The sequence below is a fragment of the Protopterus annectens genome, chromosome 3.part1, assembly GCF_019279795.1.
Source record: "Protopterus annectens isolate FY-2018-M chromosome 3.part1, PAN1.0, whole genome shotgun sequence".
NCBI classification, from domain to species: Eukaryota; Metazoa; Chordata; order Ceratodontiformes; family Protopteridae; genus Protopterus; species Protopterus annectens.
The window spans coordinates 1,515,652,862-1,515,670,250 of NC_056732.1; the positions used below are offsets into that span (position 1 = coordinate 1,515,652,862).

Sequence of the window (17,389 nt, forward strand, 5' to 3'; positions counted from 1 at the left end):
AGAACTTGCTGGCAGGATAGATTTGTGTCCCAGAGACTCCCCTGTCAGTGGAATAGACTCCCTCTCCATGTTAAGCAGAGTACCTTCCTAGTCCTCTTTAAGAGGAGCCTGGACGACTGGATGGGAAACAGAAAGTGCACCCCTGGGATCCCACGTGTGTCCCTGCTGGACAGGGCAAACAGGTGTTGACTTTGTGGGAACGTGGGCAAAATTCTTGGATAGGCTTGTAAGGGCCTGTGAGCCTAGTATCATCCTGTGAACCTATATACCCTACCTAGGAAGACAAGTATTATTTGGTAACGCATTCCAAAACAAACTTTTGTAGTCATCCATGTGATAAAGGATAGCTCTAAGTCTGCCAGATACTGCAAGTCCATACTTTTGGCTAGGTTGTTTGGAATATTTTTGTGACATTAGATTATTTCCTTTGGAAGCTTGGTGGATCAGGATTTCTAACATCTTGTCATATATGATCATGTATGCCAGCACCTAAATAACTTTCACCTAGAGAGCCACCATTGGTCATTTCAAGAGCAGTAATTTGCAAACATTCAGGTCCTTTTTGGCTTATTACACATTTGTTATATCAGTGACCTCTAGGTCTGAATTGTGTAAGCTATTGATAGAAGGTCTCAGACATTTACCAGGATATCATGTGTTTGGGTCATCAAATTAAGATTTGATAAAATGACCTCTGGACTTTTGAGAAGGTTACTAATGGAACCCTTCTTTCTAAGTGTTTGGTTAACAGGGGTCAGAATCAAACTCCGTACCTTGTATCTGTGAGGCAAGGACATTAAGCATTATAATAACCCCTCAGTTTTGATCTTCAGCTGCCGCAGTGTACGTCATCCTCAGTAACTGGGACATGCTGCTAGAATGACTTTATATGTACATCCTTCTAAATCCCACTCCATTATTGCGAGAAGTAACAAAGGAAATTACGACTCTTCTGAAAGTAGAAATGCAGATATTTGGAGGCATCTTATTTAGAAAGCTGCACAGTAGGAACTGTGATTGACAGGTGGGCACTTTGCAGGAGACATTTCTAGTAAGCAAGCATTTATGGTTCTTTTTTTACTGTGTTTTCTCATTTTGGCTAGGAGTGGTTAATGAGCTTTATCCTATACATCAGGATTTGATTGCCACTGACTTCCATTTGCTTGTCATGTGACACTGAGCAAGTCAGTTAACAAGACAGTACTTATGGGCTGTGGCTAAACTGGCCCCTTTAGATCAGTCTCCTCTCGTTATAAAAAACAAACAAAAAAGAAAAAAAAAATCTGTGACTCTCCTTGATAAAGCCAGAGTTTCCGTTATCCTTCCTTCCCTGTAGTTGTACATTTTTTTCTCATATGCTTCCAAGCTCTCAGTCACGTACCCTGTGTTAACACACATCTTGCTATCACATGCACCACTAAGAGAGACCTTGCCTAGCTGCCATATTCAGCATTTTTTTTTTTTTGCCAGTTGTACGATTTGGATCTCAGTCTTAGTGTTTGTCTTAGAGAAACTTCCAGTTTCAGTGCATAAAATCTGTCTTAGAGAAACTTCCAGTTTCAGTGCATAAAATGCTAAAGACTTCAAAGTGCTCATATGGCCAAATCAGTGCAAACCAAATCTTGCACTGGCATTACCACTGATGCCTGGGAGAGGAGCACAATATAAAATGTAAGCATAAGCGGGAGAAGTTTCTGCCGTATTTCACTACAGAGAGAGATAATGGCAGTATTTAAAAGTGCCCAACATGGTGATCCAGCAGGGTGACCTGTCATGCAGACACTGGCTAGTATCTGAATAGCATTAAAAGGATAAAGAAATAGAGAGCAGGCATCATTCATACTGTTCCAAACTTAGCTTAATTTTTTGATGACTACTTAGTCCTGCTGGGTTGTTTACTTGCCCCTTTAAGAGATGGAGTCTGTGCTTATACTTCTGACTGTCAAACACTGAGGAGTCTGGGAGAGGTAAATCCCTAACAGTTACCTTCAGGTTGCATTGTGTGGTGTAAGTACTCCAGTTAGCTGGCCACAGCATGTGTGAAAACACCCCGATCACAGAGACTTGGTCCATCTTTCAAATGATCTAGCTGTATCTCAGTGGTAGTACTCTGGACAGAAGACAGTTCTGACTAGGTCCTCACCTGGGACCAGTTGGACTTAGTGGCCTAGGTTGAAGAGTCTCTATTGCATCCCTTCCAGTCTCAGTTGTTCACTTGCATGCCCTTTGCTTGTGAGAGTTGAAGTTTGCACTCATTCTTTTGTTTGTAAGACACTGAGGAGTCCAGGAGAGATTCATCACCAGCAGCTACATTGAAAGAGTGCATTCTGGGTTGTAGGCACTGCTTATCCCCTGAACAACTGTTGCAGCATGTTTGTAACTAGCCAAATCCCAGGGATTGGCTTGCTCTTCAAATCATCTAGTTGTGCTGTACCTCAGTAGTAGGACTCAAAATGGAGGACTTTCCTTACCAGGAGATGATGGCCTTTGATGGGAGAGTCCATTGGGTCCTTCTATTCCAGCGTCTTTGTTCTAAACCTTAAGTTTCTAGTTGTTGTTTAAAGTCTGTCAATACTGTTAGTGGTACAGGAGCATGCCATTAGGAAACATGGCCAAATGACACACTAGACTCATTAAAGGCTTCTTAAGTGCCTGTGCTGCATTTGACAGGGCTTTTCTCTGTGCACCAGTGTTTTTTCCCAGTATCTGACACCATCTCATATGTGACTGCCCTTGTGTCATCTGTGTATGAGCTTATCCATTTCTGCAGGTAATGGTCCCTTCCCTTTATACCTGTTATAAGGAATCAAAAGATGCCAGAGGCCGTTATCTCTGAGACCTCCATTCCCTATATTTTACCACAAGATGATCCCTGCTGTGGCAAAGCCATGAAGCTAATGAAATCCATGATGTGCTTGCTTGTGGCCCCTCACTTTTCCCTTCGGAAACAACTAAATGAGTATGGAAAATGGAGGGCCCTTAGGACAACCCCCCCTTGTGAATCCCATTACTGTATCTAAAAATGTAAGCATCTGCATTCTCCTGCTGCAGCTTCCATGATGGTAGTTGCCCTCTGTAAGCCAAGTTACATAGGATGAGATCAGAAACCCTAGAGCAGATTCCTACTTGATTTGCGTGGTCCAACACAGGACCCAGAGACCAGAGCATTTTATTGCCTGACAAAAGAGTGTAAAACATTGGACAGCTTATGGAGCATGATTTTATCTTTATTCTGCTCTCGGGCTTTGATTCCCACACCTTTTTGCCTTACCTGGAAAGCTTCCAGTCCCCTGTAGCAGTTCAGGTCCTGGAAAAGCTTTCAGCCCTCACTGAGGAGGAGTTCATGACAATTTGCATGGCTTCCATGGGCCCTGTTGTACTTTTTGACTTTGTTGATGCATATGGCTGTAGTTTCTGGCATTTGTCTGCACAGTATGGCACACTTGAGGCTAATTTTCAGTGTTCTAGAGTTTGTGAGTTAAAAGCTTTTAGGCTAATGATAGGCCTTCTAAAAGCTTGTCACCAAAGATGGATCATGTACTCTATCTCAACCAGTTGTCTAGGCCTCTTTAAAAGCAGTCCAACTGTCAACCTTCCTTATTTTGAGTGGAAGTGTGTTCCACAGCCTCCCTTGCACTACATTGAAAATAATGTTTTTTACATTCTACTGATAATTTTTGAAGCAACAAATTCACCATTATTTCACATCTCAAAATAAGTATTTTTTAATTTCAATTCAAATATGTGCTGCTAATATGGGGTCATGTACACACCTGTAAATTAGAAGTAAGATGCCTCTTATCTGTAATTTGTTGAGTATAGCAGCAGGGTTTATAGTCTCTCTATTCCATTCCTTTAACCTGCCTAATTTACCTAGTATAGTACCTCTGTACATTTTCCACTCCTTTTAATCTGTTCATGTTTATAAATTCAAGTTATTTATTTAAAATTTGTTTACTGGGAAAGTCTGAATGGGACGGAGCCCATTTTCAGTGGAGGCCTGGGGAGAAACGATCCAGACGCATGTCTTTGAAATGTGGGAGGAAACTGGAGCACCCAGAGGAAACCCATGCAAATGCAGGGAGAACATGCAGACTCCGCACAGAAGGCACTCCAGCCGAGAATTGAACTGGAGAACCTCTTGCTGTGAGGTGACAATGCTAATCACTGCACTGTCCAGTAATATGTGGTCTGTTGTTTTATATAAAGGGAGTAGTATCTGTCCCTGCTTGTAAGAGGTCTAAAAATATGTTTAACAGGTTCCTTAAGGAGAAGCTGGAACAGTCCATCCTGGTCACCTTGTGCTGGTGCATGGTTTCATTCAGCCTGTCCAAGACCTGGTGGATGCATCTTGAAAAGGAAACTTATCCTCAGTCCAATGGAAGGCCTTCTTGAAACTCATCCCTAAGACTAAGCAACCCCCCCCCCCCCCCACAGCAAGAAGTCCCCATCACTGGCACAAGAGGATTCTGAAGCATCAAACAGTCTTATAACAAGTAGTATCATTTAAGTCACATATGTGATGGACTCCCCAATTCAACAGAGGGGACTTCTAGTTCTAATCTGGCCAGCAAGTTCCTGATGTAGACAGGAATGGCTTTAGTCTTGAAACCAATATTTCCTCCCGCAGAAAGAGTTTGCTCATAGATTAAGTTCTCTTTGCAGAGTTCTGGAGACTCACCCTAACTTTCCTCATATGAGGGACTGTTAAGTTCTCTTTGCAGAGTTCTGGAGCCTCACCCTAACTTTCCTCATTTGAGGGACTGTAAAGACTTTCTCTGCTTTGAAATGAGGGTAAGGGTTCTACTTTCTCCTCCCCCTTTCCCTCCACAGGGGATTAAATACTTTATTTTCATCATGGATCTTAGCAGCTTGAATGAGCACACATCCAGTATATCAAACTCTAAATGGTGCCATTGTACAAATACATCATTGTTGCCTTAGGCCACATAGTGTGTCAGTACATGCATTGAATGCTTTTTGGCTCATCATTATGTGTTTTCCACACACTCTGAATGGACATCACTTTCAATACAGAGTGTTACAGTGTGGTCCTTTTTTTCCATCAACAGTGTTCACTAAGGCATTAGGTGTGTAGCAAAGGTCTGTCAAGAAAAGGAACTCCATTTATTCTCCAGCCTGAATGAGTGGTTCCTGGTAAGTAGACACTTCTTTGGGTACACTCTATGAAGGGGACCCATAAACTGAAAGAAGTCATGGATTGCCTTTATCCTACTGACTAGTGTCAGCCACTCTCTGGCTACAGAGTAGGCCTAGGAGGTCATGGATTTGGAAGTCTTGATGAGGATGCAGTGGAGGGTCCAGGTGAAAACCCTTCTTCCAGTTTTGATGGCCACTGCATTCTTCACAGTGCCATTTGCATATCCGAGGACTTCTGCATGTATATGTCTGTGACATCTCTGTGGTTACAGCATCAGTACAGACTCACAGTCTTTCTCTGTATCAGACTCCTGTCAGTTAACCATGCACCAGTGTATTGTCCTTAATGGTCAGAAGAGTGGCCTCCCTTTCCTGCAGATGAACCCATCAACAGTCTTGATGGCTTTCTTGTATATAAACATGTTTAATGTTTTGGTTATAAGACATGTAATGCAGCCATCACAGAAGAAAATATCTTCCCTTTATTTGAATCTGCCCCTTCACTCTACTTTCATCCTATTCCCTTACCTAATGAACTCAAGCACCTGTTTGTCAATACTGTCAGATACTCTTTTCCCCGTTGCTTGACTAAATTTAGACACTCTCCTGTTGATCTTCTCGCATCCTGTAGCAGAAATAAGTACTGTTTGTTTTCACACTCCCTCTTTTTTCTCATCCACCATATTGTATCAATTTCTTCCTCTGCCTTCTCTTGGTCTGTACACTGCTTTCCCAAAATCTTTTACCTGCTACCCATTCTTACCACTTTTGACTCCAAAATTTTTCAAGGAATATTTGATCTAAAATCTCTTATCACTCTCTCTTGAGTTTCCTTTCCTGTTTTGTATTCCCTTCTCCATTCGTTAATCAGTATACCGTGCTTTAGGGCATTACGTTTTCAGTTTTGTCTGCCTCTAGTCTTTCTTCCTTACTCAGAATTTGCTTAGCATTAACAACCTAGAATTTAATCCAGACGTAACTAAGAATGTAATCAATGCAAGTGTGTAACAATATTTCACATTTGTGTGGTCAGGAACTGAAAGAGTATATTTCAAATAGTTGAGGATGAAAATGTATCAACTGGACAACCACCCGAACACTTAGATGTTTAGATCGCACTGCATTGGGAGGGGATATTCAATTTTCCTTGAGGAGGTGCTATCTCCAAGTTTTATATATGTCAATGTGTTGTTTATATATAATTTGCTACATTATTTAACTTTCTGATCACTGACATTTTTTATCTCTGACCATTAGATTTGTTGATTCATGATGTTAAAACTAAGGCAGTAAAGTAAATAATATATATTGCTAGTAGTAGCCCAAATTTCTTTTATGATATAAATGAGTGTCTTAATTAAGAATAGTGATAAAGCCAAAGACCATTAAAGTACCACACTATTTATAATATTATAATACCAGACTGTGATAAAATCAAAAGTAGTTAAAAAAATTTAATATTTTTAAACCGTAACAGTGGTGCCCTGAATAATGGACATTAGACCCTCCTCTAACAATCTATTGGTGAATCATTGATGACCCTGCATAACACTTTAAACAACTGTATTGACAGATTCATCCCTGTTAAGCGTATGTGTAATGGAAGATTCTACAGTGAACCTAAACAACATCATGTACAACAATTAATAGATTATTAAACCAACTGAAAACATACAAAAGATATGTCAGAAACTTGTACACTAAAGCATGGATGAGATATATTAATATGAACGGAGAGCAGACAGTATTATATTTGCTGTTCTAGATTAATTTTGCAAAACTGAGAAAATTCATTGCATACCTATCAATAATACAAAAAAATCATTGGAATGTAATTCTGAGTACTGGGATGAGACCAGAGGTGTAATGAAGAAAACAGTGTGTCACCTTTCACTTTATCATGTTTGTCAGTCTAAAAATGGGTAACTGGCCAGTCACTAGGGGGAGAGTTAAGTGCACCATACATGGAGAATAGAGGATGTCATGTTTATGATATTTTTGATAATAGAGGTTCTTACTTTGAAGACAAAAACAAAACAGAAAATAGTGTATATGTCCTTCAAAAATTACACAACTAAATTCAGTAGGTCTAGGACAGACTGCAGCCAGCTAGCACCAACTACAGCAATCAAAAGAAGTCAAGTTTCATATAAAGTAGAACATAAGACTCGGACAGGTAACTGTAATAAGGCCTTCTGTAAGTATATCTGAAAAGCTGAAAGTGAAGAAGAAACAAGAAAGGTGTCATTTAAACCACAAAATGGTATCACAATAAAAGCATCAACAGATGGAGCAGACATACTAGCATATAGATTTGGAACACATTTTTGGCTCCAGATAGGTACCATATCCATTCTTTTTCATCTGAAACATGAGTTTGCCTGAAATTACATCTTTAATGGTTACCGCTCTTCTCACTAAGATCAAAAATATATGGTTTCTGGGATCAGATGAGATACAAGGAAGACACATTTGTGTAATCAAAAAGTAGCCTAATCCTTCCTCCCATTATGCAAATTCTTAATACAGCATTAAAAAAAAAACAGATATGCTATCTGCAAGCACTGTGTTGTACTGCCTTTCCAGAAAAGATGCCCTTCCAGAGACCCATACTAATTTCAAACCAGTCATTCTCACAAGCATATAGTGCGGGATGATGGTGAAAATCATCATGGAAATTATTCAGAAAGACACAAAAGACCTCTTTTTCCATAATCTTTTCTATAACCTAACCCAGTGCAGTTTTAGCGATTTATTTGTTTAACCGCATTCGAGAGTGTGACCACCACCCTGAACGAAGGTTTATCTGTCCACACAGCTTACCTGTATGAGGCTAAAGCATTCAGCACTCTACCTGATGACAGAATCTTGCTTAAACTTAGAGCTTTAAAGACAAAGGAAGTCATAGTAGCTTATGTCCACAATTTCACTACAGATAAAAAACAGGAGGACTCCTTTATTCACCGTCCCTTGTAAATGTTTACATTCCATATAGCTCTGTCCAAGGGCTATTCCTTTTCAGCGAATTTTTCTTAGATGTAGAAACTATCTTCGGTGTTTAGCTTGATAAATATGCATGCAGATGACTATGCAGTACCTTGCCCAAACTAATTTAGATTTGAACATGAGGCAGCCCATGCAAACCATGTGAGTCTCTAGCTGTGAGATGGTGGTCTACATGCAGCTGAGACGTGGGGGGCTGTAGTAGAACTCCAGGCTGCAGTAGTTGAAGTGTATATCACATTACACGGTTATGCATTTTAAATGAAACAGTATTCCTAAAAGAGTACTCTAACAAGTTTTAGAAATTGTCAGCTTGAAACACCTTTGATGATAGTAATCCACTCCAAAAGATGTACTCAAAGCATGATTTTAGCTATGAGCTTTAATTAACCTGTCATGCAGAGTGTGTTTGAAGAGGTCAATCCATGTGTAAACTGAGTGCATGTAAATCCAAGTAAAACAGAATTAGTGAAGGGATTAGGCAAGACCCCATTAATATTTGTGCTTATAGACGGATGTCTGACTACCTTCATGAGGAAATTGGGTTATAAATTACCTGTTTATAGACAAGAGAAATATGCCAGGGGCTAAACTTACGATTAAAAAAATAGTTGATATGAAAGCTTGGTTAAGTTTAGTGTTGTCTGGTGGAAATTAAAATGCATATTGGTGAATCTGAATCTCTGTGTGAGATATGAGTATCATAGGAGACCATACAAAAGGCATCATAAAATGGAATAATAATGTTGCAGAAACTAGGTTTACTGTAGGGCAGGTCTCTATTTCAGGCTATAAAAGTGTGTGTACTTCCTTTGGTTTAATTACTTTACTAAATGCATATAAAGTCAAAACAAAAAATGTATTTATTCCATACTACAAACAGCTAACAATGTAGTCTTTGTTATTTCATAGTGTTATTAATTAGCAAGAAGATAAATTAGCTGTCCCTAGCTAATGGCTTGGGTTACAGATAAAACATTGCATTTAAGCTTGGGTGCGTGTTGAAAGTTCATGAATTCTAATTGCAGTCTTTGGAATAGTGTAAATTTAAGTGCAAGTAAGGTAAATATATAGGCTGCCTCTAAGACTACACTATCTCAAGAGTATTTGCCTTTCTCCTGTGTACAGTGAACTGAGAGTTTGTATACCTAGTATTGGAGTTTCCCTTGTTACGGGTGCAGAACAGTAAAGCCCCTCCCTGCAAAAAATGCTTTAAATGTAATAGCAAGTTTCAGAATTCCCTTTATTTTGTCAGAATTACACCTTAATTTTTCAAGTGTTGTGCCCTACAGTATTGTCCTGCACTTCCAATAGGCACCCATTTCAGTCAGTTTTCTGTTTTCGAGGGTGTCTAAAAATAATGACTTCTAATTAAAGTGCAGCTTGAACCCTGACATGGTTGTTTATTTTCCATCCATTAGTTTTGTAAAAGGTTAGGCTTTAGCAGAAATTTGTGGTTTTAAAATGGGATTTTTGTTCTTTGAGCACCGTTTAGATTGTAGCAGTTGTATGCTGATTGTCATTCAGTAAGTCCGATTTATTTCATCTGAATGTTAAATATCTTTTTCTGTTTGTTTTGTTTATTTTTTGTGTTACTATTAGGCTGCCAATGGAGGAGGACCATTCAGTGACTATTCCTCATCTGTGCCGTCAACCCCTAGCATCAGTCAGAGGGAACTACGGATTGAAACAATTGCTGCATCCAATACACCCACACCCATCCGCAAGCAATCCAAGCGCCGTTCTAATATCTTCACAGTAAGTATTGCAGAGAAGACAAAGAGATCAGAGCCAAGTACAGAGGTCTACAAAGACCCAGGAGAAAACAGCTGAGAAGTTCAAGTGCTGAAAAATAATTGAGTAAACACAATATATCAGGCCTGACTCTCCATGTCATATGTAGCAGCTCAAGGAAAGACTGTGGAAGAATCATTTATGCTGTGTTTGCCTTAATACGTTAATGTCTGATGCCTGATACTGTACAGACATCAGTAAAGTGGAGGTATTATATTTAATGTGAAATAACCTTGGCTAGTAATCTGCCAAGATCAGCATGATTTCTTCCACAGGGAGCACTTTTTTTTTCTTTTTTCGACTTTCCCCTTGTTAACCAGGTGACCTCACCATGCTACCAGGAAACTTTTGTTCCTTTACCTCACTAACCTTTAGTGCCCCACATTAGTTCATATGCAGCCTACCTTTTCCAAGTGGCAGTTGCGTTTCAGAAACCCATCTATTACATCTTGTGTGGTAGGTGAGACTCAGTGGTCAGGTGTCTACTATGCCCCAAGAAGTTACTCCCTTAGCTGGACAGTATGATCAGCTGCACCCCGTTTCTGGATCTTAACACCTGTACACAATTATGACCAAATTATGCATACTGTCTTCATAGTGTGTACCCTTTGCATGGTACGTCTTCCCAAAACTAGTTTGTGGCCCCCACCCAATGACATTCGTGTGATGGAAAGTCCCACACCTTTTCATACCCATTGGGTGAGCAGATCATCATCTGCTGAGAACAAATTTTCCTAACTAGTTTTTCAGTTGCTAGATCCATCCTCAACAAAATCACCCAAATCATGACCATGGCTGAATACACTGCTACGCTGGAGATATCTCCCATAGCACAATTCTGGGTTTTGTAAATTACATTATTTGTAAGCAGGTGACTCTGGCTTACACAGTACTTATTTGATAGTCTATTGTTTCATTCTTCAAAAAATAGTGTTTGCCTCAGATGCACTTAACAGTCAAAGGCTTTCTTCTCCTGAGTCTTTAAATTAGACTGTTGTAGTACTGGTACAAAGACTTGTGAGATTCAGGTGATTAGCAGTGAAAATGGTTGTGCTTTGCCAGGGAATTCTGGTTTAATTTAGCACATCTCTGCTTGTCATCCCATTCCCTGTGTAAAATGTGCCTGAAATAAGCCCACAATAAGTAAAAATGTCCACTCTCCTGATTGTCCCTCATCTAGTATGCCTCCATTTGAGGTAGTACAATTTGTGGAAATAATTTTGAACTACTTTCATTGTTGTATTTTTTTCTGCAGTGCATGTATCTTTATTTCTCTCTGTTTTTAACTGTCAGTAATTGTCCAGCTTCTCCTCCTCCTCCAGCTTTCAGTCCTTATTTACCAGGTATTCCATCCTACATACTTAACTGTTATCCAGGATAAGTAGTTATCCCTTGGCTGGTGATCAGCTAGCTTTACAGGTACTGATGTAATGAAGGAGGATTGATGAGAAGCCCCACTGTGGTGGTATGGACAGAGAGAGCCCTTTAGAACTGCTTTCCTTCATTTAATTAGAGGTTGGACATGGAAAGATGCCAGTATATGTATGTTAGTGTATACTGCAGAATGCTGCACATGTTTACTTGGGGTTGAGGCCTTTAGTACAGAGCACTGTCCATGCCTTTCTTTATGGAAAGTTGGTGCCACTGGGCAGTCGTTTTTTTACCTCCCCCTCTCATTATCAGGAAGTGTCTTGCTTTTATTCTCAGACCTGTCAGTGCTGCAGCAGGTTAAACTTCTCTGGGACTCTCTCTTATGTGTATATTGCATAGATTCTCAAATTCAGGTCAGCAGGCAATCAAAACTTAGAAGTTCTAGCCTTTCAGTTACTTCTGTCAAATGCTTTATTTCTTCTGTCAAGTGGGTACTTCAGGAAAATGTAGTTTTTTTTTTTAATTCCATACGCTTGTAATGCTGACTGTATGGTCCTGGAGAGGGCATTACAGGCTGCAGGAGGTATTTCAGTATTGCTGTGTGTTTTATGGTGGACTGCTTAACATTTCTAGAAAGTCATGGTTATTACCATCTTTTGTTAGACAGCCTACTGTTTTTTGCCTCTCACTACTGTTTCCTCACATATGATAAAGGCCTGCAATTATAAAATTTTCCCATATGACTTAATAATGGACAATGACGATGTATTGATCAAGTTTCTAATACAGGACTTTTATCTTGGTTTGGCTCTGAGTGTCAGTAGCCTAGGTCCCTTGGGTATATTTATGTTAGCTGTTGGAAGTATCATAACACCCCAGTACTGTGTGGTAATGAATTCTATAACACACCTTGCAGGCATCTGTAAATATGTGAAAGCTGTTTTTTTTTCTGATTTAGAATTCATTCCTCTAGGGTGCGTGGGAAGTGTGAGAGGCGGCCTTGTCCTGGAAGCAGGTTGCTTGCTGCCCTCTTTCCTTTTTCACATTGATCCGCATGGCTTATACGCCTGAGGTGTGTCACAATTAATACTAGTACTTCTGTTTGTGGCCTGTAATCTGCTGTGATTAAACTTTTATATATTAAAGAGGTGTGCAGCTACCAAGTCTGCGGATAGAGGTCTCTATCACTTTGGGAGTTAATTTGGGACCATGTTGTTGAGGAGATTCTGTGTTTTGTTGTTAAGAACATGTGAAGTGAAACCCAAACTTCTGATATTAAGTGTTTTTCAGCTTTGCAGAACTGCAGGAGGAAAACTGAAGTACAACCATCTGGTAAAATAGTTGTAATGAAACATTTTTGGCAAAACGCAGAGAGTTTAAAAAATAGTCTAAAAGCAAGATTTGGATAGAAACTGCACACCTCTTTTGGTTTGTGTCTTACCATTTATGCTGCAGAATGGATGCAAGGAAGTGTTTGCAAGCCCTAAATCTGGCGTGTCAAGTCTTTCTTAAGGATTGACTAATGTTTTTGAGGCTGGATCAGAAAGAAAATCCTAGCATTACCAAGCACTGGTGCAGATGGAAACTAACAAGGGAATATTACAGTATAAAAAATAGATAAAACATTTGTCTTGTTTTATTGCATTTACATACTTTATCACTTAAGAACTTGTTTAGTCTGAAAACTCTAGGGACAGATGCAGAGCTTGGATTTTGTTTCTGGTTGTGCCTGTGTTTACCATTGTAATGTATATTGCTATACTTTATAATTCAGTGCACTTTTATTTAAACTTGTTGCTTTTGCTTGACTACCCAAGTAATCATTAAGGCCTCCCTCATCATGGAATGCCAGAGATAGTTTGTCACTGGGTGCATCTTGGCCTATCTGTGGCTTTTATACACCTAATGAGGTGAATAATTGGAGGGCCTTAAGTCTCAGCAGTTAACTTCTCTTAAGAGTTTAAACTGCAGACCACAAATTCTTTGCCCTTGTCATTAGAATTGTCATGGAAAAGCCGTGATTGTCCATCTGTCTGTCTGTTTTTGTCTGTCTCTTTCTGATGTAGTCATCACTTGACAGACTGTTGTCCTTTAATGGATGTTAAATTTCTTTTTAAGTATCATTTGCCAAATCTTTTATTCTTTCAATATTTGCAGATATGTGCTACTGTTTCCAACTTTTCTACAACCAAAAGGCCATTCCAACTTCTCCCCAATTAGAAGTCTTGCTGTAGAAGACGATGGTGGCAGACAGCAGTTGTGTACAAATTGTATCATTTGCCATTACACTTCTTCAGGGGCGCCGACTAAGGGATTGGCACAGTTACTGAGCTAACGATTAAAGCACTGCGATAGGACCCTCAGCAGCGGCAAAGCCCACATTCAAGACTGTAGGACAAAAAAAAAAACAAAACACAAAAAGTAGAGACAGCTGAGATTGTGGTTTTTAAGACATGCCTCAGCCTTCCTGCCAGCCCATCTTTCTTGTCATCATGCGGAGCGGACTGTGCAGTTTGTTTGCTGTGCCTGTGTCCGGTAATGTTACCAGTAAACTCGAGATCGTGGATGTGTTCCCGGGAACCGTCAATATGACATTGAACAGTGAGAGATGTACACAGTTCATTTTACGTACTGGCAAATTGCAGAATTATACATAAGTTATACATAAATTTACATATATGAGATGTATTTTTGTTCTTTTGGTATGAAAAGCACAAATACTCATTCTGAGTTTCATGTCCTCCATTCTCGAATAATATGTCTTAAAGGTGGAATGGTAACAAACGTAAAATATTTTCAGTGGGCTTAACTGAAAGGTAAATACAAATGAGGGGATGTTAAATTAAGTAAGACTACAGTGTGAGGTGCCACACCACACAGATCCACGGACTATGTACATTCCATTTATTTTCTGCTGGGGAGAATGTTTAAATGAGCCAATTGCAAAAGCTGAACATTGACATGGGGAGCTCACCCCCCACTCACTGTTACTGTCTGCATGGACTTTAGCTGTTTTGAAGCTTAACTGTTTTAAAAATAAATTAAAAACAAAGGTATGTCCTTGCCTTTCCCACTCTTCCATGCTAAGCTTTTTTCTTCTGAATTTCAAAAGTAAGTTATTTTATGGACATATACTTTATATTTCTTTGTGTGTTTATGGGAGATTATGTAGGATGCATATAATATGTTTATGAAGCTTACAGAACTATTTGTTTAGTAAAATTTGAAATTTTATTTTATGGTTAGGATTAATGTGTTGGGTTGGGGGAACATTCTTTGGAGGGGGGGGGGGAGAAAATGATCCATGCTTTTAGCTGGTATTTTTGCACTGAGAATGTCTGAATGTATTTCTTGTTTTTTTTTTTTTTTTCCTGCATTTTATTCAGTATTTTAAAAGCTGTCACAAGGCACTTTGAATGAGTTCTACTTGACAGAGTATATTTAATATGGAATTTTATTTATTAAGTATGCTTTCTTGATAAAAGAATATATAATATGTAAACATGTATAAATTTATCTGCTTCTATATATATATATAATGTATATCTCCATGTGATTTTGTAAGGAGATGGTATATTTCATGATGCTGTTAAAAGACTTTTGAAGTGAAATGTGATCCTTTGTATGATGTATGTGTGTAAAGAAAATAAAATTTAAATTGAATAACAGCTAATTTATCTTTAGTGAAGATTTTTTGTAGACCAGTTTGAACTCTTGCCTTCTTCCCTTGCTCTTCCCCTTCCCCCTCTTTCTTTTCTGATGCTTTCACGTTTTGCATGTTGGTGCTGACATCTTCATCATCTTCCATTTGTTTTTGTTTTTTTTGTGTCACCATGCTAGATGTTGAGAGCAGCAGCAACGCCCTCTCGGCTTGGTTCCCATGACAGCATATTTTAGAAAAAATCTCTGTACTTGGTAGCTTGTTCTTTTTGATGTCAAACAGCGTGTGTTAAGGAAGCAAGGTTTGTCTTATCTTAAAAGTGCGGTAACTGTGTATTATTGCTGGGTCATATTTATAAGAAATCTCTCAGCTTCTGAAACATAGACGTAGAACTGATGCAGACTGAATGAGAATAGAGCAGTAATTTAAGCACCTGGTAACTTTTTTATTTTATTTGTAAAGATAGTTTATAGTGCTAATTCATTCTATTGTATTGAATGTAAGGTAGGCCTATTTTATGATTATTGGAAGCTCAGCATAAAACAGAGAATACCGCACTTTGAAAGTCTGTGTATCTGTTCCCAGTCTCATTGTCTTTGTCATCCCTAATGTGTGCTTGTGTTTCTCTCTCTTCTGTCTTGCAGTCTCGAAAAGCCAGTGAGATTGATAAAGAAAAGAAGAATCTGGAGTGCAAGACGGACAATATTGGCAGTGGGAGAGCCATTCCAATCAAGCAGGTCAGTATAGGCTTTGCACACATTCCTATGCAACCTTCGTTTTTGGTGACAAAGGAATTGGTGTACAGGCCTTGCATGCTCTTTGTTTATTCTTTCATCTTTACATGAGTACATTTTCATTGTTTTATTTTCTTTGCATTCTTTTGTTAAATCCCTAATACTGTGTGTGTCATGGAATGAATTCAGGCATCTGTGACAAATCTCTGTGTCAAGTGATTTATCAGATAGCTGTGTAGCTTGCTTAAGAAGTGGAGTTGTAGAAAACTCCTGATATTTAAACTGTTATTTAACGCTGTATGTAATGAACTCACAAGTAGTTATTTTGTATGTCTGTCCTGTCACAGGTGATCATTAGTCATTCAGTTCTGTATCTCTTTCATTGTTATAGATGTTACATTCTGCCATGTTTCACAACACATTCCCAGTGTACAAGGCATATCAGTATGCCTTTTAATGTTAGCTGATTTCTGTTTTAAGTGCTTATTTCTTTAGACTGTACAAAATCTTGATTTGTATCAGCTACTGCATCTGGCTTATAAGAACCTTTAGGCAGTATGTCCCCAATATTATGTCGTAGTAGGGCCCAAGATTTTAAATGCTGTTGATCTCATTATAAAAAAGTAAAACTGTTTAGTATCGTCTATTTACCTCCTTCCAATTACCCTGTTTTAGGTAGGTAGTGTAGTCTAGCAGCTGTTCCACCTTTCCGTTAACCTTTCATAGTTTGGAACCCAGCAGATTAAATTTTGCTTCCAGAGATCCACAGATCTTGGTCTTTGTGTATACATTATTAAAATATTTTTGATCCGGGAATACTAGCCACAGTGAGGCTGTTTACTCTTGTGCTCTAATACTAACATCTTGGGTTGAATGCATTTTTGTGCAGTGAATGCAGTGTGGGTATGTAATTCGGAACACATGCATCTACATCATACCTCCCAACATCTAAGAGCAAGAAATCTGGACAAAGCCATAAATGGGGGGGCAAAAGGCCAAAAATAGTGAAACTTTTTAAATATTCCTCGTACAGACTTAGTTGACAGAATAACAGGTTTTGCATTAACATAAATTTTCTGAAGGGTATGAAGTCTGAAACTCAAATGTGTCTCATTATTTTCTGACTTCAACCCTCAATTATTTGCCAACAATTTGCCGTAAAACCACAAGTTTATGAGAAAACAGACCTAAAATATGAGGCAAAAATCTGGACATTCTGTGGAAATCTGTACAGTTGAGAGGTATGGACTACATCCTGAGAACCTTGTGGCATTCTGCAGCATCTCCCTAACCCATTACTACTTGGATGCACAAGGCTAATCCCAGACGACCACATGGGTTTGCTCATGTGTCAAAATCCATGTGGTCTGTTTGAAGGAAGAGAGCTGAACTCTAGCTAGTTTCCACAAACTAGTCCCCTGAGTCTTGAGCGCTTAACTGAACCTGGATGCACAGTCTCACTGGACCTTTATTTGCATGACACATGTTCTGACAGTCATCACCACAGCTTTGCCACCTAAAAGACAATCCATAAAACAAGTAAATTAATACATTTAAGTACTACTTAATCCCATTTTTCCCTTGTGCCTTGACCAAATTTCCCATGGTCACTATGAATAGACAACTTTGTATCACTCTTGAAAAGTGGCCGCTGGCCTAGCGGGAC

At 39.0% G+C, this 17,389-nt stretch overlaps 1 protein-coding gene across 2 annotated transcripts in view; it reads left to right on the forward strand.

Annotated features, from left to right (window-relative positions):
- AGAP3 (ArfGAP with GTPase domain, ankyrin repeat and PH domain 3) overlaps positions 1–17,389 on the forward strand; it is a 2,466,462-nt gene that overhangs the window by 872,507 nt on the left and 1,576,566 nt on the right. For both annotated transcript variants that reach the window (XM_044067593.1, XM_044067592.1), the window contains exons 8-9: positions 9,766–9,921; positions 15,634–15,726. In XM_044067593.1, the coding sequence (XP_043923528.1) occupies positions 9,766–9,921; positions 15,634–15,726 (249 nt within the window). The remainder of the gene's footprint in view (positions 1–9,765; positions 9,922–15,633; positions 15,727–17,389) is intronic.